Source organism: Protomyctophum parallelum (genome assembly GCF_964188405.1).
Source record: "Protomyctophum parallelum genome assembly, chromosome: 9".
Lineage (NCBI taxonomy): Eukaryota > Metazoa > Chordata > Actinopteri > Myctophiformes > Myctophidae > Protomyctophum > Protomyctophum parallelum.
Genome location: NC_139706.1, coordinates 7,163,754 through 7,187,654, shown reverse-complemented (window position 1 = coordinate 7,187,654; position 23,901 = coordinate 7,163,754). Strand labels below are relative to the sequence as shown.

Genomic DNA, 23,901 nt, shown 5'->3' with positions numbered 1-23,901 from the left:
GGACCCCCATCAGGAAATATGTTGTTCCAGGGATCCCCACCCTGAAAGAATATATATTCAAAGATTTGCGCCACATTTTCACGATTTTTCAAGAATAGCAGACCGACAAGTTCACTCGCAATCTGCTATATATTTCAATAGCTAAAGTGTAACATAATTTATAAAACACCAACAGGGGATCACTGGTTGTAATGTGTAGCCTACGACTATATATACTGTATATATACGTGTGTCCGTGTGTGACCCATTTGTGCAGCCAGTGCCATTTCTAATCTCTTGAAAGCCGAGATGTAATTAGCATTTAAATTCCCTTAACTCTGCCCTCAGTGCTGTTGTTGTGGGTTTGCAAATCGCCCGCAAGGCCACACTTATAAGTTATTAGTGAATGTGTGTGTGGGTGTGTGTGTGTGTGTGTGTGTGCGTGTGTGTGTGTGTGTGTACATGCGTGCAACATTGAGTGAAAGTGAAAAAGCATTAGTCAGTGTTGCCATGTCTGCTTATTATAAGGGCTTTGCAAGTCGCTCGTAAATATTGGTTAGTTACGGGATGCGTTTTTACATTTTCATGTCAAGGAGTCCTACATTAATATATTTGTCCATGGACAATGTTCCATCTGCCAATATTAGATGACAGGGACTCCCCATACAAGATTTGTATGTTAAAATGTTTCAAAAGACATTCCGAATTATCTTTTTTTCTTCTTCTAGATTTCTTTTGAAAATAGATAATCTACAAGCTCACAACGTGTCTTTTGGCCCTGTTTTATCATAGACCCGGTGTCATGAATGAGTACGGGATGAGGACCCAAAAACAGGCGACAGGCAGAACAGGTAAACTTAGAAATGTTGAATAACTAAACCAATAAGGTTCTTCCATATAAAGGGCAAAAATGGCAGGTAAAAAATAACAGGACTCTTGGAATACAAACTCCCTCAACAGGGAATCACGAACCAACAAGAACCAAATGCAAGCTGCAGAATTTAAATTGACACAGGATAACTACAAGGTAGGTCAGACAAGGTAGGTATAGCAGCAACAGCTAGGCAGACAGGAAACACTATAGGAACCATATACTACAAAATAAGATACAATAGAAACCAAGGCATCAACAGAGTAACAGAGAACCAAAACCAAACAGAAGAGGAGCACATGACCAATACAGAACACAGTGAAATGACAGAGACATAGCTTAATAAGAAGTTAAATAAGGACAGTCAAAGTCCACGGTCACCACGGACACCCGGCTACTTGTTTCTCGCATGAAATCTGTCAACGCTGGTATTAGTACGGGATTAAATGAAGGCTTTAAGCAAAGACCCTCAGCCCCTGGACCCTGACTCCCAGCCCCCCCACCCCCCCCCTACCAGGGGTGTGTGTGTGTGTGTGTGTGTGTGAAGGGGGGGGGTCCACTCAGTCCTCTCAGGTGACTGGGATTTGTGGAAAAGGCCGTGAATTCCAAAGGCAGAATTCCAAAAAGTCCTTTGTTACAACTCAGCAGTCTCACACACGCACACATGAATACGCGCGCATGCACACGCACCCTCCCTCCTTCCAACACAACCTGAGAAAACACACATATTCCGCAGAACTTTAGTGTATAACGGCACCGAGAACCACTTACACACATAAAGAGAGAGACATTCAGCGAGAACAGCATGGATGGACATGCAGGTTTTAAAACGCCCGGCAGGGAAGTCTGTTTGATTAACTGAATGCTTTATTATTCTTATTATTTTATGATACGGATGATGGATCATAAGAAAATGTCCGCTATACTATGCTGAGAGATTTTAACACAGAGGGCCACACTTTGGAGAGAAGTGTTTTTTTCTTTCCTTTTTTTTTTTAAATTTAAAGTTATGCTTTTAAGCGATATCCTCTGGATTGTTTTGTTTCACGTTGCAACGAGAGGCTGTGTTTGAATCCTGATCAAAATCCAAGAGAGAGAGAGAGAGAGAGAGAGAAGATGGACGACACAGTGAACGATGTCCTCAATCCTCAATCCTGTGTCTGACATCATCATGACATCATCATGACACCAGGCTCTGTGGTAAGAGTTAATTATTTGGACGACTGCCTGGGACCAGAGCCATATGAGGACAGTTGCGTCACTACCGGTCACTTCTTCTACCGGCCCAGTTTTCTACGCAGCGACCTCTATTGGCGAATAGTGACAAAGCCCTGACCCGGAAGTTCACGGAATGCACCGGAGTCTATGAGCCTTTGTCACTAATTCACTGGAGCCTATGAGTGTTTGTCACTATTTCACTGGAGTCTATGAGCGTATGTCACTATTTCACTGAAGTCTATGAGCGTTTGTCACTATTTCACTGGAGTCTATGAGCGTATGTCACTATTTCACTGAAGTCTATGATAACGTATGTCACTATTTCACTGGAGTCTATGAGCGTATGTCACTATTTCACTGAAGTCTATGAGCGTTTGTCACTATTTCACTGGAGTCTATGAGCCTTTGTCACACTGGAGTCTATGAGCGTTTGTCACTATTTCACTGGAGTCTATGATAACGTATGTCACTATTTCACTGGAGTCTATGAGCGTATGTCACTATTTCACTGGAGTCTATCAGCGTATGTCACTATTTCACTGGAGTCTATCAGCGTATGTCACTATTTCACTGGAGTCTATGAGCATTTGTCACTATTTCGAGTTACATGAAAGCACATGACCAGTGCTGTTTCTTACCCCTCATTGGGCTCAACTTTTCAATAGAAGGCTCTGGCTGGGGACCCTTGTGTTTCCTTGAGGAAGTGACATTGGACTCTGCGGAAGAAACAGCAAAAAGGTGCTTCATTTAGGAAGACTTGTCAGACCACACTTAATGCAAAATGGTACACAAACGGTGTGACAGCAGATGTCGTCGAATGTCCTATGTTGACAGTTTACCGGTGCTAGATCTGGTGAGAGTGTGACGCTGCATGGGACAGAGAAAGTATGGATTTTTCCTGATTTGTTTGTCTGGAAAGAAAAAGAAGCCATCTCAGCATCAGAATGTTCAGAACGGAATATCTGTGACGATCGGGTCAAATATTTAGTTCAGTGAACATCCGGTTAAAGAATATTTTTCCGGAGCTGTGTTCACATTCACTCTTATACTAATGAACTCCAACCTGCTTCCGGTCTCCTAAAAGAGGCGGGGTCATCCGTACGTGACTAACACAGATACAGGAAGAAGAGCGAGCCAATTAAACTATCTCGCCGTTGTTTTCGTCTTGGGTTGAGCTCTCGTCATGACCTCTGACCTCACACAGGTAGCGGTGTCGTCAGACTCTGACGAGTACAAGGTGAGTGAGTTATAACTGAATATATACAAATTGTATACAAATATTTTGAAAATAGCTGATCTACAAGCTCACAATGCGCATTGTGAGCTTGTAGAGCGGACTGGACTGCCCATAAGTCCGACATCCCGTTAGTCCGACCTACGTGGCCGGTAAAGACTGAGGTTAGGGTTAGTGACCTACGTGGCCGGTTAAGACTGAGGTTAGGGTTAGTGACCTATGTGGCCGGTTAAGACTGAGGTTAGGGTTAGTAACCTACGTGGCCGGTTAAGACTGAGGTTAGGGTTAGTGACCTACGTGGCCGGTTAAGACTGAGGTTAGGGTTAGTGACCTACGTGGCCGGTTAAGACTGAGGTTAGGGTTAGTGACCTATATGTGGCCGGTTAAGACTGAGGTTAGGGTTAGTGACCTATGTGGCTGGTTAAGACTGAGGTTAGGGTTAGTGACCTACATGGCAGGTTAAGACTGAGGTTAGGGTTAGTGACCTACGTGGCCGGTTAAGACTGAGGTTAGGGTCAGTGACCTACGTGGCCGGTTAAGACTGAGGTTAGGGTCAGTGACCTACGTGGCCGGTTAAGACTGAGGTTAGGGTCAGCGACCTACGTGGCCAGTTAAGACTGAGCTTACGGTTAAAGGTTAAAAATCTTTAATGTAAAAATGTCCCAATACTGTTGTTCATAATACAATTCAGGTATGAAGCTGCAGGCCGCATTTGGCCCGCGGGCCGCACTTTGGACACAGCTGGCTTATAGCAACCGGCCGGGCCGCATGTTCTAAAACATGCAGAATAACGAGGCCTCTTTATATCGAACACCAGATTTCTCGTATACCGGTAGTTGTCAGACAACGGGTGTAAATTAAAGTATGAGATATCTCGTACTTGGCAGACATTATTGTACAAATATACACGATTGACTAAAATAGTATAGGCTAATACTCTATACAGAAAGATGTTATAACTGTGTTTTTACAATACACGCACACACTCCCCTACAGAATGTGTTCTGCAATCCCGCCTTTGAGCTGGAGGGGGAGCGAGAGGACCGCGTGGAAGGATTCAGGACCGCCTCCTCCACCCCTGAGCTAATCAAACCGGCTGCAGCAGGTGAGTCAGCCAATCATCATTATTTTTTAAATATCATAATTCAAGTCCATAATTCATTCTGACCCCTCTCTTAAAAGCCCCAGCTTTAGAGTTATAAATAATAGAGACGGCACCAGATTTTTGGATGAAGGCTGGGCCCTATAGCCAAAAACAAAACTTAAGGTATTTATATAACTGATTATCACAAAAAATAGGAACAAAATATATTAGAATTGAGTGAAATCCCTGAATATACCTTTAATTAGTATGAACTCATGGTTCTTTGTCTCACCTCTTCAGTGTGTTTGCGTGTGTGTGTGTGTGTGTGTGTGTGTGTGTGTGTGTGTGTGTGTGTGTGTGTGTGTGTGTGCGTGCGTGCATGTGCTTCCAGGTCAGGGTGTGTTCCAGGAGTGTGCGCTGCGGTTCCGGGTGTGGTCAGGGTGTGGTTTGGGGGCGGTGCTTGTCTCGGCTGCCGTTGTGTTCCTCATAGCAGCCCTGGGTCTCACTCTGGTCCTCATCCTCACACGTGAGTCCAACACGCACGCACGCACGGAAGGAACACGTTATCCCAACCAGTTCCTTTCCCATCCATCAGGAGCCCCGGCTGGTCAGGGGGAGGCAGTATAGAGAGATAGAGATCACTGCATGTTTTTCTTTTGACACAAAAAGGCCCATTGGATTGGATTGGAGACATTTGATTGGGATTATAATTGCTGGTGAAATCAAAGCGTTTTGTTGTTCTCTGAGTTGCAGAGCTGAGTGGTCAGGAGGTGGAGGAGGGGGAGGTAGTGTCCGTCAGTCCTCTGGACCCCCTGGGAGGCGGGGGAGTGTCCCACACTGTCCCCGCGCTGGTGTCCAACAGCAGTGTGCAGGGGGACGTCGCCACCACCGCTGCCCCCCAGCCCGTGGGACACAGCCCCACGGCCCAGACACGTACGGGACAAACTATGTATTAATGATCCTTCTTACTGCCCCACAGCCCGCGGGACACAGCCCCACGGCCCAGACACGTACGGGACAAACTATGTATTAATGATCCTTCTTACTGCCCCCCAGCCCGTGGGACACAGCCCCACGGCCCAGACACGTACGGGACAAACTATGTATTAATGATCCTTCTTACTGCCCCCCAGCCCGTGGGACACAGCCCCACCGCCCAGACACGTACGGGACAAACTCCTTCTTATACACGGCTTGGTAGCTACATTCAAAACTAGTCTATACCGGACACCATAAAATGCCATATCACAATAGTACAATATCCAAAATCGCAGATTAATATCATGATACGGATCTAATAGTGATACTAGGGATTAGGGATGTCCCGATCACATTTCATTTTTGCTCCCGATCCGATTTTGAATATCTGCCGATACCGATTGTTCACAACCGATATTTTTTTAATGCCATAACACAATAATACAATATCCAAAATCACAGACGATATCCAGTGTAATTACATGATATGGACTATAGATTAGGGATGTCCCAATCACATTTTTTGCTCCCGATCCGATCATAATAAAATGACATGATCGGCTCTGATTTCCGATCACGTGATCGGATCGGGAGAACCCTACTAAGGATATCCCGAGCATGTAGTTTTTGCTCCCGATCCGATTCAGATTATTTGAAAATTACGTGATCGGCCCCCGATTTCCGATTCCCACGAGATAACCCATGCTAACGACGATCTCCTCATGCAGGGTGTGGCGGTATCCTGAGCGACCCGGAGGGAAGCTTCAGCTCTCCCAACCACCCCGGCTCCTACCCGCCCAACTCCCAGTGCGTGTGGGTGATCCGGGTCCAGCCGCCCGCCCTGGTCCAGATCCACGTTTCCTCTCTGACCGTGGAGGGCCCCTCCCCCTGCCTGTTCGACTGGCTGGAGGTCCGAGAGCAGACTGAGCACAGCGCCGTGATCACCAGGTATAGGTTTATGTCTACACTAGTACAGAGTGAGCACATACAAAGAGAAGAAGAAATGGTGCATTTATATAGCGCCTTTATCTGTTTATTTGTATTTTTCCCCCAGTTTTTCATGTGTTAATGAGGTGACAGTATACTTCATTAGACCCCTTGGTGTGGTTGTTATGTGCAATGATGTCTTCCCTTTGTATTTAGGGTTTCTTCCTGGAGGCTGAAACCTTGACAGCCAAACGTGCCAATGAATAAAACGGTCATCACTCTGTTGTGTAGGTTCTGTGGCAGTGTGGCGCCCCCTACGGTCAACACTCTGTTCTGTATGTTGTGTAGGTTCTGTGGCAGTGTGGCGCCCCCTACGGTCATCACTCTGTTCTGTATGTTGTGTAGGTCCTGTGGCAGTGTGGCGCCCCCTACGGTCATCACTCTGTTCTGTATGTTGTGTAGGTCCTGTGGCAGTGTGGCGCCCCCTACGGTCATCACTCTGTTCTGTATGTTGTGTAGGTCCTGTGGCAGTGTGGCGCCCCCTACGGTCATCACTCTGTTGTGTAGGTCCTGTGGCAGTGTGGCGCCTCCTACGGTCATCACTCTGTTCTGTATGTTGTGTAGGTTCTGTGGCAGTGTGGCGCCCCCTACGGTCAACACTCTGTTCTGTATGTTGTGTAGGTCCTGTGGCAGTGTGGCGCCCCCTACGGTCAACACTCTGTTCTGTATGTTGTGTAGGTCCTGTGGCAGTGTGGCGCCCCCTACGGTCATCACTCTGTTCTGTATGTTGTGTAGGTCCTGTGGCAGTGTGGTGCCCCCTACGGTCAACACTCTGTTCTGTATGTTGTGTAGGTCCTGTGGCAGTGTGGCGCCCCCTACGGTCAACACTCTGTTCTGTATGTTGTGTAGGTCCTGTGGCAGTGTGGCGCCCCCTACGGTCAACACTCTGTTCTGTATGTTGTGTAGGTTCTGTGGCAGTGTGGCGCCCCCTACAGTCAACAGCAACAGCAGCGTGGTGTTGGTGACCTTCCACTCTGACGCCAGTATCTCCGGAGCGGGATTCACTGCCCAGTACCGCGCAGTACAGAGCAGTATGTACGCACGCACACGTACACACACCTACAAAATTGCATTCAGAAAATCCCTAAATGTTGATGTCCCCACAAGCATATTAATACAAACCTGTGCGTGTGTGTGTGTGTGTGCACGCGCGTGTGTGCGGTCAGAGACCTGTCACAGAGAGGAGTTCCAGTGTGATGGAGGTCGTTGTCTCCTGCCCGTGTCAGTGTGTGACGGACACGCCCACTGTACCGACCAATCGGACGAGGCACACTGCGAGCACATACACAGAGGTGACACCTACTGCATACGCACACACGCACGTCCCCTAGCACTCACCTCTCCAGTCGGAGAGTGGCTCATGCAGTCGGTAGTGCTGTCGCCTCACAGCTAGAAGGTCCTGGGATCGATTCCCGCTGGGGACGCTGTGGGCGTGGGGGTGTGTTCTCTCCTCCGCGTCATAACATTTTCCTTCCACGCGCTACGTCCTACCGGGGGAAACCCCGCCCCCTGTCAGGTGAAAATAATTGGCTTGGTCTCCACATGCATTGAAGGAAGCATGAGGTCAGTCCGTTGCTCTCCCCAGGTTGGCAGAGCACAGGAATACATTAAATGACACTGGGTGAAAAAATGGGTTACAAAATTATCGGATACAAAAACATCAGACCCGTCTGAATTGAGTGGTGCTGTAATGTACCTCCCTGGCCTGTGTGTGTCTGTGCGTTAGGCTGTGCAACAGTGACACTTGGTGGTGAACAAACGCTATAACGCTATTTTGGTGCTCGGACCATAGACTGTAAAAAATATGGATAAAGCGTTCCCCGGGTCTAAGATGGACGTAAAATGAAGCCTGTTATTCCTGCACTGTAAGTCGCCATATTTCTAGATCCGTTTGGGCCCAGCTGGCCATTGGCTGGCTCCGTTTGGGCCCAGCTGGCCATTGGCTGGCCCAGACAACGAGGCGGGACTTCCCCTCTTACTCTTCGTTGGTTTTTATTTTGACTGAACGGGGGGTGGCTCCCGATCATAGACTGTAGCGGTAGCCACGCCCCTCAGAACATACGCGACTTTATGGTAATTTTTTTAATAAATGGGACCATCATTTTCCAAAAAGAATATTATGACATGAGAAATGAGACTTTAAACTAGTGGCTGGAAGCAGAAAGTATTCATGACCATGTTTATTAAGGTAATACAGTCTAGGTGAAGTTGGGCCCAAATACATGGGCCTCTATGGAGCTATGGGTTTTTTTGGGCCCACAACAGGCCATTATATGAACTTTCAGGAAGTCCCGATTTCCTCAGTGGCTTCACGAAATATCTGTCTGACTGCCCCCCTGGCTCGGACACAGCCACACACATTTTCGTGCTCGGACAGAGCCTTGCAGTCAGCCACACACATTTCCGTGCTCGGACACAGGGACAGACCCAGCCACACACATAGCTGTCTGTCTATAGGAGTGGTTGCACCACTCAAAAATAGATGTACCACTCAAAAATAGTGTCAACATTGTAATCTTTGCTGTTGTCATTAAACAGAATGCGGGGGACAAAAGAATGGATCCTCGGGGTACCTGACCAGTCCAAACCACCCCAGGCCTTATCCTCACCAACAGGTACAAATAATATACTATACCCCTATAGTTGCCATTTTGAAAACTGGCGGCCATCTACAAAAATGGAATTCTATGTGGCCCGAGGTTGATTATTGAGGGTGGTATAAAGGTGATCTGCGCCAGATTTCATGCTTGTAGCACCAACTGTGTATTAACCACGAGCAGATGTACAATTTATTGGCAGCCACATTGGAAAACATGTCGCCATTTTGGAACCTACTGTTATTTTTTTATCTTACTTGGTAGGAATACCTCCAGAACATATTCTCTTATATCAAAGATTTACAGCCCCAGCAAAGTGATATAGGCCTAGCCCTAGTCCAAAACGTAGGTCCAGTTGTAGTTGTATTTTGTAAACTGGCGGTCCACCTTGAAAATGTTGGAATTCTGCATGGCCCGAGGTTGATTATCAATTAATCAACCTCGGGTCTCAATTAATCAAATTAGGGGCTCTCTCTCTCTCTCTCTCTCTCCCTCTCAGTTGTGTACGTGGCGTATATCTGCAGAGGAGGGTCACGTGATCACTCTGAGTTTCCAGAACTTCAGTTTGGAGACGCAGGACGTCTGTGAATTCGACTACGTGGAAATCCACGACAGTTCGGACACCGGAGCCGGACGCACACTGGGACGGTACCGTTCTCATTAGAATTAAATCCAAGATAGCACAGACACCAGAGCCAGACGCACACTAGTCGGACGGTACCGTTAGAGCTAATCTTATACAATACAGCTAATGTTATTTTGAAAGAAACAAATCAGACAAAACAGGAAAGGGCACACACCAGTGTTGGTGAGGTGCTGGCCTAAGGCAGTAACCCCAAAATGTCACTTACAGAGTATAGTGGTTCCACAAACTGTAAACAGTAAACAAACCAACATAGACTACAGTATAAGTGTATACGGGTATCAATCACAAATTCCAATGTAATGTACAATGCATTATCAAATATTATTTAAGAAAGAGACAAACATTGTGAAAATAGCCGATCAAACTAAGCTGACAAGTTTGGCATACGTTGACTAGCAATGAAAAAATTGCCAGCACTCAAGAAATGTCCTTTTCACATGATTTCACTTTGGCGTGCATTCATTCTCAGTTATGAAACTTGCCACATCAGCTTGACATTCCACGGGCCAGTGGTTTGGATTACAGGATGTATGGAATTCTCTTCATAAAGCTGCTTTTGAATGTCCACAATGTGCATGCAAATGGACTTAACTCCCAACTGTACAATAAGTCCGTATCGCTGTCACTTATCCCTGCGTATTGTCATTGTAGCGCTTTTGCCTAGCGTGCAGGCAGCGTGTGAGTGTGTATGACCTCATTTATCTGCCATTTATCTGCCTGTTGTAAAAGTGTTATGACTCCGGTGAGACTTCGACACCCATTTTCAACGTATCTTCATATAAGTTGTCCTTTAATTAAGGGTGCGGTTCCCAAACTTTTCAGCCCGTGACCCAAAACAGAAATAAGATATTCGGGACCCAAACTAGTGAAAATAGCCGATACAAGCTCACAAGTTCACAACATGTAGTCAACGTGTCACTTCGTGCCACGTTGTGAGCTTGTAGATCGGCTATTTTCACTACTCACTACTCTAATTCTATGGAATTTCTTAGGTTTTTCTTTTATTTCTTCATAAATTACTGAAAACAATCATTACATTTTGTTTTTAAGTTTAGCTTTTTGGGATTAAAAAAAACTACGTTTTGAAATAATCATAACTAAAAAACAAATGTAGGAAACGTAATAAAATAAGGGGACCCATAACAATGTGTCCGCGACCCACAAATGGGTCCTGACCCTGTGTTTGGGAAACAGTGCTTTTTAGCACACCTGTGCTTCTATAGGTCATCAGACGATTAACACACGTGTGCTATAGAGCGGCGAAGTCCCCTTTCATGACGACGAGCGGCCCGGAAGTCAATTTCCAATTCATTTTTCCCCATAGACATTTCTTAAAGTATGTAATTACAGACCTGTAAGTCAACTCGGATCGTGACAACACATGACAACAACCCCACTCTGTTCTACCCTTTTTTTGTTTTTTTTCAAATTATTTGTTCGGCCCAAAGAATCATGTTTGTTGTCATGAGTTGTCACGATCCGAGATGGCTTTGACCGAGGCTTACAGGTCTTTAAATAAATACTTTATGAAATATCTATGCGGGGACAATGAATTGGCAATTGTCTTCCGGGCCACTCGTCAGGGGCGGGACTGCGACGCTCTATAGGTCCTCAGACAATTAACACACCTGTGCTATAGGTCCTCAGACAATTAACACACCTGTGCTATAGGTCCTTAGACAATTAACACACCTGTGCTATAGGTCCTCAGACAATTAACACACCTGTGCTATAGGTCCTCAGAAAAGTAAAGCCCTTCGCTAAATCTCACCCCAAAAAGCGATTGTCGAGTGCCAATTCAAATAGTTTAGCAACTGTTTCTATGCAGGTCAAGCTTTTGCCATCTCATAGCTGTCAGTGTTATTTTGCATGGCTGTGTTGTTGAACATATACAGTACATGGCTTAACGTTGGGAAAGTTACACGACTGACCCACCCAGGTGATGGCAATAATACTAATGACCGTAGTCTTACCGTGCAACATGAAAACTCCTGCCGGGCGCTTGTTAAAAGTTGATTTCTCCCTCTGTCATGTCATGCGCACATTTGCCCAGTACATAGCCTACTGCAGGCCTGGTTGACTAGACATTTTGAAGGTTTTGCTTCTGTAATGATCCATTATTTACAGTATATGGCGAAATCCCATCATTTAACATGCATCTCAATGGGTGAGAATGACAGCTTGACCTGTCTCTTCGCTGCTAACGTGCCTATTGGACAAGAACGGGTTGGGGAGGGACTTAGCGAAGGGCTAATTAACACACCTGTGTTAACACCTCTGTAGGTTCTGTGGCACAGACGTCCCTCCAGAGATGACCTCCTCAGGTCCTCAGATGACGGTGGTGTTTGTAGCCGACGAAGGAGTGTCTGACAGCGGCTTCAGTGCCACCTACCAGGCTGTGTCTGTGACCAACAGTAAGCTTGTTTTACCTACCAGGCTGTGTCTGTGTACCCCTACACGGGTTCATTAGAGGGGCTTCATTTAAATTCTAACGCCACTTGTCCTGTCCTGGGTGGCAGGGACGTGTACACCGGAACAGTTCAGCTGCAGTACCGGGAAGTGTCTCCAAAGGGAGTGGATCTGTGACGGATGGAACGACTGCTCCGACGGAGGCGACGAACGCAACTGTGGCAACGCAACCTACCCTCAATTCAGTGAGTCAATGTTCTCTCCACCTACGATCAATTCAGTGAGTCAATGTTCTCTCCACCTACGATCAATTCAGTGAGTCAATGCTCTCTCCACCTACGATCAATTCAGTGAGTCAATGCTCTCTCTACCTACGATCAATTCAGTGAGTCAATGTTCTCTCCACCTACGATCAATTCAGTGAGTCAATGTTCTCTCCACCTACGATCAATTCAGTGAGTCAATGTTCTCTCCACCTATGATCAATTCAGTGAGTCAATGTTCTCTCCACCTACGATCAATTCAGTGAGTCAATGCTCTCTCCACCTACGATCAATTCAGTGAGTCAATAATGCTCTCTCCACCTACGATCAATTCAGTGAGTCAATGCTCTCTCCACCTACGATCAATTCAGTGAGTCAATGCTCTCTCCACCTACGATCAATTCAGTGAGTCAAATCAATGCTCTCTCCACCTACGATCAATTCAGTGAGTAATGCTCTCTCCAGCTACGATCAATTCAGTGAGTCAATGTTCTCTCCACCTACGATCAATTCAGTGAGTCAAATCAATGCTCTCTCCACCTACGATAGATTCAGTGAGTCAATGCTCTCTCCACCTACGATAGATTCAGTGAGTCAATAATGCTCTCTCCAGCTACGATCAATTCAGTGAGTCAATGTTCTCTCCACCTACGATCAATTCAGTGAGTCAATGCTCTCTCCAACTACGATCAATTCAGTGAGTCAATGCTCTCTCTACCTATGATCAATTCAGTGAGTCAATGCTCTCTCTACCTATGATCAATTCAGTGAGTCAATGCTCTCTCTACCTATGATCAATTCAGTGAGTCAATGCTCTCTCCAACTACGATCAATTCAGTGAGTCAATGTTCTCTCCACCTTACGATTAATTCAGTGAGTCAATGCTCTCTCCACGTACGATCAATTCAATGAGTCACTGTAGTTTTGGTGTAGTTTTGGTTAACTAGTATGATCTCTCTGTGTGTGTAGTTTTGGTTATAACTAGTATGATCTCTCTGTGTCTATAGTTTAGTTGTAGTTTTGGTTAACTAGTATGATCTCTCTGTGTGTGTAGCTTCATCATGTGAGCTCATAGAGGTCCAGATGTGCAGAGATCTCAGCTACAATCAGACCTCCTTCCCAAACATCTGGCTCCCTGTGGCAGACCAGAGAGAAGCCTCCATGCTACTCAGACACTACCAGGTGACTCAACACTGTACTGAACACTGAATCACATTTTAGTTTTGTGTGTGCGTGTGTTTGTTCCAGACCAAAACACATTGCAGTACCCTGAATCAGCCTATAATCCTGTCCCAACATACACGTTGACCTTGCATTGTTTCATAGATGCATGCCCCTAGCTGTTCTCCATTTCCCCCACTCCTTTCACAGTAAAATGCAGCTAGAATGATAGAATGCTAGTTGCCTTTATTCATGCGGGTATTTTAGTAGCTCCAAACTTGTTTTCCTTTTTCATGAATAGTCTATGAATAGTGTCCTGGTACTCTACTACTCACACGTCACCCTCAAGCTGCCATTCACACAGAACCCAGGGCTGGGCCTTCATTTTCAGGCCTGTTGAGAACCCTACCGTTGGGTTCTGTATGAACGATAGCTTGAGGGTGACAAACTTTTTTTATTGTATTAGTTTTTTTTTAGCTATTAAAAAGACCACCTGCTTTCTACCATTCTAGCTGCAATTTACTGTGGGAGGGGTGGGGGAAATGGAGAACAGGGGGCATCTATGAAACGGGCTGATTCAGGGTACTGTAATGTGTGTGTAAAACCTCTTCTCTCCTCCATGCAGGTGCTGACGGAGCTGCCGTGCTTCGAGCCGCTGCGGCGCCTGCTGTGTGGGATGTTCGTTCCTCAGTGCAGCCCTCACGGAGGAGTCCTCCAGCCCTGCCGCTCCGTCTGCTCCTCGGCCCAGCAGCAGTGTGCCCAGGCCCTGGACGTCTTCGCCTTCAGCTGGCCCTTCAACTGCCACCTACTGCCCGACTCCCAGGACCCTATGGAGTGCTGCCTGCCTTAGAGAAGATACCAGCTAGGACCCAATGGACTGCATAGCCGCACACGCAGTCACGCATATGTGTGGTGAGGGCAGAAGAGTAAAACATCTTTGGCTCTTTAAGCACAAACAAAAAGCCTGACTGTCAAATGAAGCTGGCTTCTCCCTCCATACTGAGCTGAATTCACACTGAGTGAGCCTAAACTCCCTGCACAGCAGCACTGCAGCAGATTATGCCTTGATTGCTAACACTCAATAGGCAGCACCTGGAGTAATTAACAGGAAGAACTCTGTGCAGAAAACAAGAAACAAAATACATTGGCCTGCCCTGGCCTAGAGGGTGCTAAAACACTGAGGCCAGAACATGGAGTGCTGCCTGAGAAGATACCAGCTATAGGACCCTATGGAGTGCTGCCTGCCTTAGAGAAGATACCAGCTAGGACCCTATGGAGTGCTGCCTGCCTTAGAGAAGATACCAGCTAGGACGCTATGGAGTGCTGCCTGCCTTAGAGAAGATACCAGCTAGGACCCTATGGAGTGCTGCCTGCCTTAGAGAAGATACCAGCTAGGACCCTATGGAGTGCTGCCTGCCTTAGAGAAGATACCAGCTAGGACCCTATGGAGTGCTGCCTGGGACCCCCAGAACCCTATTGATTGATTGATTGATTGAATATTGTATTAGACAATATAAAAATGCAAACAGCACAAGGTACAGTCAGGCATTTTGGTCCAAAAGGATTTCCGAAGAAAGACGGTCTTGCGGTATTGTTTCCATTCGGGTCCTATGCACTCACATATATAGTCATGAAAAATCTAAAATAACAATCGATGGAATGATGCTTGCCTTAGTGGGAAGACCCCAGGACCCCATGGGATGATCACCGCCTTACTGAAGATACCAGGACGGCAGGACCACCAGGGTGCTGGTCCTGGTATGCGTTGCATTGTGCCACGTTGTGAGCTTGTAGATCTGCTTTTCTTTAAGCAGATCTCAGATTAAATCAGGCCTGAGGAAAAAACGTGCCTTTCCGTGTAGGTGTGTAGCCTGCCCTATACGAAGCTGTAGGCACTGAAAACAAGAGGTTATTTTAATTGTCTGTGAAAAGGACATATTTGTCGGATCTCGGGAGTGGGGACACCCAGCTTGAAACTGAGGACAATCCCGTACTGGGGTTCACTGTAAATGTATTGTCACATCACAGCTTTACAGGTTGAAAGAAGAAGAGGGTGAAGTTATTTTTTTCATACAATCGTTAAATCATTTACATTTTGCATAACGCTTGGAGGAGTCTGAAGTCTGTCCGACTGTACCACCGTCCAGGAATCGGACTAGCTTGGGAGACAAACACTAGGTCGGGACCCATTTGTGGGTCGCGGGACACATTGTTATGGGTCCCCTTATTTGATCCTTTCTTATACATTTCGTTTTTAATTATTATTTCAAAACATTTACAAAAACTTTTCATGAATTAAAAACAATAATAATTTCTGTTTTGGGTCACACAGGCTGAAAAGTTTGGGAACCACTGAGTTTCCATGCTATTCCCACAAGATGTGAATGAGATTAGCACTTTTTAAATAAATGTAATTGTTTAGATTTTTTATGATTCATTCAGGCATACTGACTGTATGAAGCAAATTAATGCTCTTAAACACAGGCTATAAAAACAAAACATGATCAACTTATGTTGTTTGCACTGTATTACTTTAGTATTGTACTGTTTTTCTGAATGAAAAGGTAAAATTAGATCGTTTGCATACTGTATAGAACCCAGGAGATGAACGGAGCAACGAAGATTGCTCGGTAGACAGGAATGAATGTACAGGGATGAATATAAATAAATTAAATATATTTTTATTGCATTGTGCAACAGCAACACACACATGAAGTAAGTGATCATGAAGGATCCAGTGGTTATGAACAGTCAACATGTCACCTTCTGTGATCACAAGGGGTCAGCATTCGACCGTAACCAGAAGGGTCAACATGTAACCAGGTTTTATGAATGAATGGTAGAGAGACTGATGGTAGTAAGTCTGCTCAAACGTTACTCTTTTATCTGCTTTTTACTAACACTAACTAGTTCTGATTTCTACTTTTGGGTCTTGGGGCTAAAACTAAAACTAAAACTAAAAAAAGGAAACCACTGATTTAATTTATAGGAAATTATTTCACTTATTTTGACCTGCCTTTAAAATAATTCAATAAAATACATTAAAAACAAAAAATAAAATAAAAAGTCCCAGACAGGTGTGATACATGCTCCTAGTAGCACAATATCAGTCTCTCTCCATTGAAAGGTTATTCTACAATATAATTATCTAAGCTCGTAGGTGTGCTATTTTGGAAACAGTTGTGCAAATCTTTGATATACTGTACACATATATGATCTTGAGGGTGTGGTTTGGGGTGGGACTATGATCTTGAGGGTGTGGTTTGGGGCGGGACTATGATCTTGAGGGTGTGGTTTGGGGCGGGACTATGATCTTGAGGGTGTGGTTTGGGGCGGGACTATGATCTTGAGGGTGTGGTTTGGGGCGGGACTATGATCTTGAGGGTGTGGTTTGGGGCGGGACTATGATCTTGTGGGTGTGGTTTGGGGCGGGACTATGATCTTGTGGGTGTGGTTTGGGGCGGGACTATGATCTTGTGGGTGTGGTTTGGGGCGGGACTATGATCTTGTGGGTGTGGTTTGGGGCGGGACTATGATCTTGATGGTGTGGTTTGGGGCGGGACTATGATCTTGAGGGTGTGGTTTGGGGCGGGACTATGATCTTGTGGGTGTGGTTTGGGGCGGGACTATGATCTTGAGGGTGTGGTTTGTGGCGGGACTATGATCTTGTGGGTGTGGTTTGGGGCGGGACTATGATCTTGAGGGTGTGGTTTGGGGCGGGACTATGATCTTGTGGGTGTGGTTTGGGGCGGGACTATGATCTTGAGGGTGTGGTCTAGCGCCACAGCCGTCAGGCCCCAAACACGGTGCTTGCCGTTGCGGAACACAGGAAGTGTGTATCCGTACTTGTCGCCGGTGCGGAAGTGTGTGTACCCGCGGTTGCGCGTGTCATACACGTGGGACAGCGACACCGTGAAGATCTCCTCCACCTGAAGAATGCACACACGCACACACACACACAAACAGAAAATATGTGTAAGAAGGTAGGTTTTCAATGAAACAAAAGACCCATTTCACCCATGTTCAACCTTATCGTTCAACCTTATTGTTAGGCAGGTTTGTTTAGGTTTTAAAACTTTGTATTAAAAGTTAAAAAAAAAAAAAAAAAAAAGCTCCTCGCCACTCACCCTACTCCCAGCGACGGCTCCAGAAAATTGTGACTGGGGGTGCTATGGGGGGGCTGGCTATTTAGAGGGGGGGCTAATGAATCTTGGTTTACATAGAAGTCAGTCCAATCGGGGAAACTCTGCCCTGTCAGGTGAAAAGAAGCAGCTTGGACTCCTCATGCATAGAGGGAAGCATGAGGTCAGTCTAGTGCTCTCCCCAGGTTAGCAGAGGGAGTGTAGCGCCCAGGATTACATTAGATAATTGACACCGGGTGAAAAGAAAATGGGTTACAAAAATCTTGGGATAAACATTTAGGATTTAGAAGGTGTTTTTAAAATGGGCCTCAGGTCTAAATGGGTTAATAGATTTAATTTCGTCAAGTAGTCCAGCAATAGGAACAAACAGGTACCTCTTGAGGGTTTGGTTTGAAGGACAGCGCCTCTAGTGGTCCAAGGTTGGCCAGCACAGGAGCTATGAGCATCCCAGACTGAAACAAAAGGGACGGAAATAATTACAATCGTAACATTTTTTAGAATCGAATTGTGGTGGCAGAAATTATACTAAAACAAGAATACTTAAACTAAAATATAAGGTGAGGACAAGATGATATGAGGCATTCAGTTCAATTTAATAGAGATCTCTAGAGCACAACCATCTTCCAGCATGTTGCATCACGATTGAACACAAGAACAATACATGTGTGTCAGTTTTATACAGTTTTACTCAGAGGAGGAGGAGTAACAGTCGGTCACATGACCAGACAGGTAGCCTCCACATCGGACAATGGGACAAATGTAATTAAAATGACAACAAAAGGTCGAATTCTAAGATAGTTGAGTGGTTTGGTGAAACTGTGAGGAGTAAACAGGACTATAACAAAGCATTCAAAACACAGAGGCTGGGCTGGTGTTGCTACTCAACAGGAGACTGGGACAGCCTCAACGACACCCCGGTCATAACGAAAACCTATTGATGTGCAAAAATGGTTGATTAAGTCAAGACAGACCTATCACTCAAAGTGTAAACCACACCCAGTTAGACCAGACGTCAGGATGACCAATATGCAGTTTAACAATTAGTGGTGTGAATGCACAATTTCATATTTCCTATTACACAATACAGTACAATGTTAATGTCACCGTTTAGTATCCATTATATACAGTATACTGTCTAGAAGTCATATTTGTTGCTGTAGGGTGAAAACTGAAAACCATGTCCAGAAACTTTCAGAAATAGTGATGGTAGCCTCTATCCATCTACAAAGCTCACAACGCTCGTGAGCTTGTAGATCTGCTGTTTTCGGCAAAAGCTTTCCCCACAAAACAGATGCTTGGGGGTGAAGTGGTTAAGTGACCAAAAAACAACAAATAAAAATTAAATAAAAACATTAAAAGTTGAAATATGGGTACACATTAAAGGTTTTTGTCCGACAGTCAAGATATATCTGTATAATAACTTGTTTACAACGTACAGATGTTTTCTAATGCAGTGGTTTTCAACGGCCATTATTTATTCAGCATTTGAGCCACAGCGAAACAATATTTAGTTGTCTTTGGATAAGATTTTGTTCACAATCCCATGCTGTATTAATGTTGGTACCATTAGGAGAGACAACAGGCAAACGTTGACCAAACTAATAATATATTACGCTGTGTAGACTAAATTAAGTAATGCAGATGTTTAACAATAATTGAACTCTTGAGAGCGTAAAATAAAAGTTTCATTTCTAGCTCCCAAGAGTTAAAGATCTATAAGGGTCCCTTTGGTTACCAACTCTCCATCATTTAGCATAATAGGGACCACCTGGAACCTCCTCAAGCACAACTGGTTGAGAACCACAGTTCTAACATATTAAACGCATAGCGTGGATGAACCGTCGTCTCACCATGTCTCTCAGCGGCTTGAGGACGCCCCACACCTGCCGCTTGTCCACCGTAATGCCCAGCTCCTCCTGGGCCTCTCGGAGAGCCGTGTCCACCACGTCTTTGTCGGCCTGGTCACTCTTACCCCCTGCAAAGCTGCACACACAGAGGTGGACCCTCTTTTAAGTGTAATTCTTTATAGAGTCGTCCACTCACAGTTAACAGTCTTTGTATTGATTGGTGCTTGAAATGTACTGTAATTCTGCAAACTGTTTGATGATCCGATCACCATATAAAGCTAAACATGTGTTTAGATGTAAGTATTTATATTTAAATAAGATGAAGAAAGTCTCCACTCGGATCCCCACACAGCCCTCCATGTTTACGCGCAGACAGACATATTCTGTACAGTGTACACTACACTGCAGTGTTTTTATATTATGTTTCCTTAAGCAATTGATGGGAGAGGCGTAAGTGCATTACATTTCAAAGTCACAGCGCTCGGCCAGACAGTCAACTGACCTGACGTCTCCCTTGTGTCTGCCCTTCAGCGCGTTGGAGCGCAGCGTGAACAGGAAGGCTGGCTGCTCCTCCACAGAGCACAGGGACACCAGGACCGAGGCCTTCCACCTAGATAGATGGATAGATAGAAAAAAAGAGACAAGAGTGAAGTTAACAACACAATAACCCCCCCTAGGAATGTCTTAAGAGGTCAGAATCATGAAACAACTGTTTATTCCAGGTTAGGACTACGATTGTCCTAGCCAAACGGCCGTTGTGTGTGTCGTTGTAGCCTTGCAACGCACCTGCCCTGGTTCTGGTTCCGGCCCTGGCTCCTCCTGGCCTTCGTGTCGTCCCCGGCCGCCTCGTACAGCTTCTGGTTGGGCGCCAGTGTCCGTCGGCAGCGCTGCTCATTCTCCGGCGACAGGCAGTCCTTCAGGGAGGCCTCCTCACGAGGCGCCGCGGCACCATGGAGCTGGGCTCTGAACTGGGCTCCGAAGGAGGAGGGCCCCGTGCACTGCTGTGGAGGGCTGCTACTACTACTGTGGTGGAGGTGGTTCAACGACCACCGTGACCTGTATTCCAAGGTGCTATAGGGCCTAAGAAAGAGTTCTCTGTGAGCGGAGTTTCTTTGGAGGAGAGCGGGGTGCCTTTGAGACTCGGCTGCAACGCGGCTGAGTAACGGATGATGATGATGGCTTTTACAGGGCTGAAGAAGACACTTGGCGGCTTGTTGAGCACAGCCGTGGGGGCTACTGATGGTTTTGTGATTTTGTGCTGCTAGATGTTTGAATACGGCCTCCGAACTCCGGGCGTCGAAGCTCAGCCGCGACACCCCGAAGAGTTTCGGATTTGAGGACGACGGCAGGCAGTCCTGGGGCAGGAAAAAGTCAGCTTTTAACCGATTCGCGGCTAAGTTGACGGAACGGGACCCATTGTCTCTGTCCGCTACGGGTCCTTCTGTCCCGTGCACCGCTCTGTCTTTGTGAAGGAAGGAGGCGGCTGCGGCTCCGTTGCATCTACAACAGGCGTGCGCCACGGCAGGGCCCAGCAGCAGGGGCCGGACGGAGCCGAGCGTCACGTGAGGGTTCCTGAACATCCTGAACGAGAGGAGGTGGAATCACAAGTTAATGTTACAGGCATCAGTAAGTTAATGTTACAGTAAGTTAATGTTACAGGCATCAGTAAGCAGGAACCGGGGGCGGCAATGAAGGACCAGGAAGTCTGGCGTGATGTTGTGAAATCCACCATCTCGACCGCAGTCGAAAAATGATGAGACAAGTTCATATATATATAAACTAGAGCGGTGCCCATTGGGCACGGGCCTACTTGGAATGATGCAAGTTGGAAATTAATGCCCCACCCAGTTATTAATGTCTGTGTCGCTTTTAATGATATAGACTATAGAGCTGCATCTATTAACCAATGTATTCTGTTGAGCTGGTCGAGTCATCGTGATGTCAGAACAGATGTAAGCCGTGACGACGACTCCGTGGGGGCGGCGGGGCTCGAGCCCCCATGATGAATTAGACCTGAATATGTAGGCCTACAGTATATTCGCCTAGTCGGTTCGTTCCGTTTCTACCGCGCCAGGTCCCGCCGCGCCCGTTCGTGCAATTCTCGTCTTTGCGTTGACTTTGTGTGTAATCGCGCAGCTCTAACCATCCAAGTCTGAACGCACGTTAACATGTCTTTTGTCCTGGCCCGGGGGCGGGTGGGCCGCGTTGCCTGTCCCCTTGTACACATGCAGATCAGGCACTCAAATGCTAATCTTGTTTTTACCTGCCAGGTAGGGTACAGTACTGTACTCTGCTTAGGCTACTTGTTCACGAATCACAATGAAAAGGAGTAGCCTGACCTCATCATCACACACACACAGAGAGATGTGGTGCATTTATAATACTACATCTCAGAGGCAAATATTGTACTTTAACTACACTACATTTATTTGAAAACTTGGCTACTGTTACTTTATTGATCTGAATTATTATTACAAAACATATGTGCATTATACACCGTCTTAAGCCCTATTTAAACTTTGGCCATTTGAAATAGCCGATCTACAAGCGCACAACTTGTTGTGACACATTGTCAGCTTGTAGAAGTGTATATTCATAGGTCTTGGATGGAGGACCCTTATGTAATCAAGTCTTTGTGCTTTTTTCTGGTATGCAGTTTTTGTATTGACTTGTGCTTTCGTTGAAATGTACCCACATAATACTGTGAATACAATTTAAATCAATCTGCATAATGAGTCATTTTACCTTTGTACTACTTACTTGATACCAATACTTTTGTACTTTTACTCAAGTAAATGCTGAATTCTGGTCTTGTAACAGAGTATGTCTACATTGCAGTATTGATACTGTTACAGTACTTTATGAGTTATAACTAACATAATTGACTATTTCTATAACATAATGACCATCACGTCCTCAGGACGGAGCTGCACGAGGAGGCTGTCTGCAGTCACGTGGTGAGTCAAACTACGGAAGCCGAATGAATTGAATGTCATCATGGCTGCCTTGTTGTGTTTTTTAGCTCCACACTTCAACCACAGAACATTTATTTACCTTTTAAACTTAAAACAATAACGTTAAACTCCCTCTGCGTTTAACGTTATTTATATAAGTTCATTACAACAACGACGGCATAGAGTCCATAAAATGAATCTAAAACTAGTTTAAATCACTGAAATGCTCGTTTGTTTGGCTCCTGGCAAACTAAAGCTAGCTAGCAGAGCTTAGCCATAGATTTCTAGCTAGCTTTACACTACACTTATACAGTTTAATGTTATTAATTTACAAATAAAACAAATGCCCGTTTCTTTACCCGTTTAATTGTCAGCTTCATATTAACTCGTCATTGTTAAGTTGTTAAGTTAACTTTACCTCTGCCAATTAAGCTAGCATGTTAGCAGCCGGCTAGCTCAACATTCAACATGTTGTGAATGGTAAATAGCCGGCTAATGTGCTAGCGCTAGTCGGCTAACGTTAGCCTGGTCAAAATATGTTATGTTAATATCATGCAAAATACAACGTTAAACTGCGCTCTTGTGCTTAAAACGTGTACGCCGTTTACATGAAGGATTTCTGTCCCATGAACACAGAAAGATAATTATATTAGTAATAAAAGTGGAGAATATAAACACTCACCTTGACTAGAGGGGCATACGGCTGGCCTGTCGCCCACCCACAGCTCTGCTAACTTCGGCTAAAATGTTGCTAATGTCGCCAGTGCTTACAGTACAGTCATTCAATATGGCGTGGTTGCTTTCACACTGAAGAACATGTGTTGCTTCATAGACATGGTACTGTATCCTGACTGAAACAGACCGTGGCCTCTTGTCTTGATTGATGGCCCCCCAGAGCCTTGTGCCCCCTGAGTGGCCCCCAGTAATTTAATCAGATGTTAGCAGTTTGACTAGTCATAGTCATAGTATAACCAGTCAAACTGGCCCTGGCCCACGGCCCGCCTAACTGTACATGCTTTTTCATGTCAAATATTTGTACAATGATTCTCGACTGTTTTAATTTCAAGTACCCCCATTTTCACATGCATTTGGCTACGGGCCCCCATTTTATGGCTTTTCTTTTTCTTTTTTAAATCTCTGGGACCCCACTTAATATTGTAAAATTGTTGCAGACCTGTAATAAGGGTACATTTGGTTTCATTTTGTACACTCTTGGGTTACAGACTTGTACAGCAATTTTTTTAGCTGCCATAGCTGGGGACCCCCTGGAACTCCCTCAAGGACCCCTGGGGGTACCTGGACCCCACTTTGAGAACCACGGAAAGTGTTTACTCTAGTATTAAGTAGGCTTACCGTATACTAATTATTTGAGGTCCTTTACAGTACATCTGTTTTTCAATACTTTACTTATAGGCTATACTCCGTTATTAAATCAGAAGCAAAATAATAGTAGTGAAGTAAAAGTAAAAAAGTGTTAATCATTTGCTAGGTTCAGTTACTTTGAGTTAATAATGAACTTGCAGATGTATAT

The 23,901-nt window shown here is 45.4% G+C and overlaps 2 protein-coding genes across 2 annotated transcripts; one reads left to right on the top strand and one right to left on the bottom strand.

The window, feature by feature from the left end:
- Positions 1-3,251: 3,251 nt before the first annotated feature.
- On the top strand, positions 3,252-14,277 carry mfrp (membrane frizzled-related protein; the record flags this gene model as incomplete). The annotated part of the gene is made up of 14 exons (XM_083772517.1): positions 3,252-3,305; positions 4,299-4,407; positions 4,826-4,912; positions 5,140-5,319; positions 5,443-5,550; positions 6,093-6,312; positions 7,258-7,382; positions 7,518-7,643; positions 8,890-8,966; positions 9,448-9,596; positions 11,878-12,008; positions 12,114-12,248; positions 13,321-13,448; positions 14,053-14,277. The coding sequence occupies 14 exons, from the start codon at positions 3,252-3,254 to the stop codon at positions 14,275-14,277; spliced, it is 1,854 nt and encodes a 617-aa protein (XP_083628643.1).
- A 1,847-nt stretch (positions 14,278-16,124) lies between these two features.
- On the bottom strand, positions 16,125-23,169 carry nudt8 (nudix hydrolase 8). The gene is made up of 6 exons (XM_083772998.1): positions 23,053-23,169; positions 20,203-20,997; positions 19,919-20,026; positions 19,420-19,552; positions 17,944-18,021; positions 16,125-17,356 (listed from the first exon to the last, which is right to left on the bottom strand). The coding sequence occupies exons 2-6, from the start codon at positions 20,994-20,996 to the stop codon at positions 17,150-17,152; spliced, it is 1,320 nt and encodes a 439-aa protein (XP_083629124.1). The 5' UTR covers position 20,997; positions 23,053-23,169; the 3' UTR covers positions 16,125-17,149.
- Between the last annotated feature and the right edge of the window lie 732 nt (positions 23,170-23,901).

What these genes read in the sequence shown, in the direction of transcription:
- nudt8 (XM_083772998.1), bottom strand. Translation starts at nt 20,996, where the DNA reads ATGTTCAGGAACCCTCACGTGACGCTCGGCTCCGTCCGGCCCCTGCTG. An exon ending in AGACACAAGGGAGACGTCAG is followed by an intron (nt 19,553 to 19,918) that starts GTCAGTTGACTG and finishes CTGTGTGTGCAG; the next exon opens with CTTTGCAGGGGGTAAGAGTG. An exon ending in TCAAGCCGCTGAGAGACATG is followed by an intron (nt 18,022 to 19,419) that starts GTGAGACGACGG and finishes CTTTTGTTTCAG; the next exon opens with TCTGGGATGCTCATAGCTCC.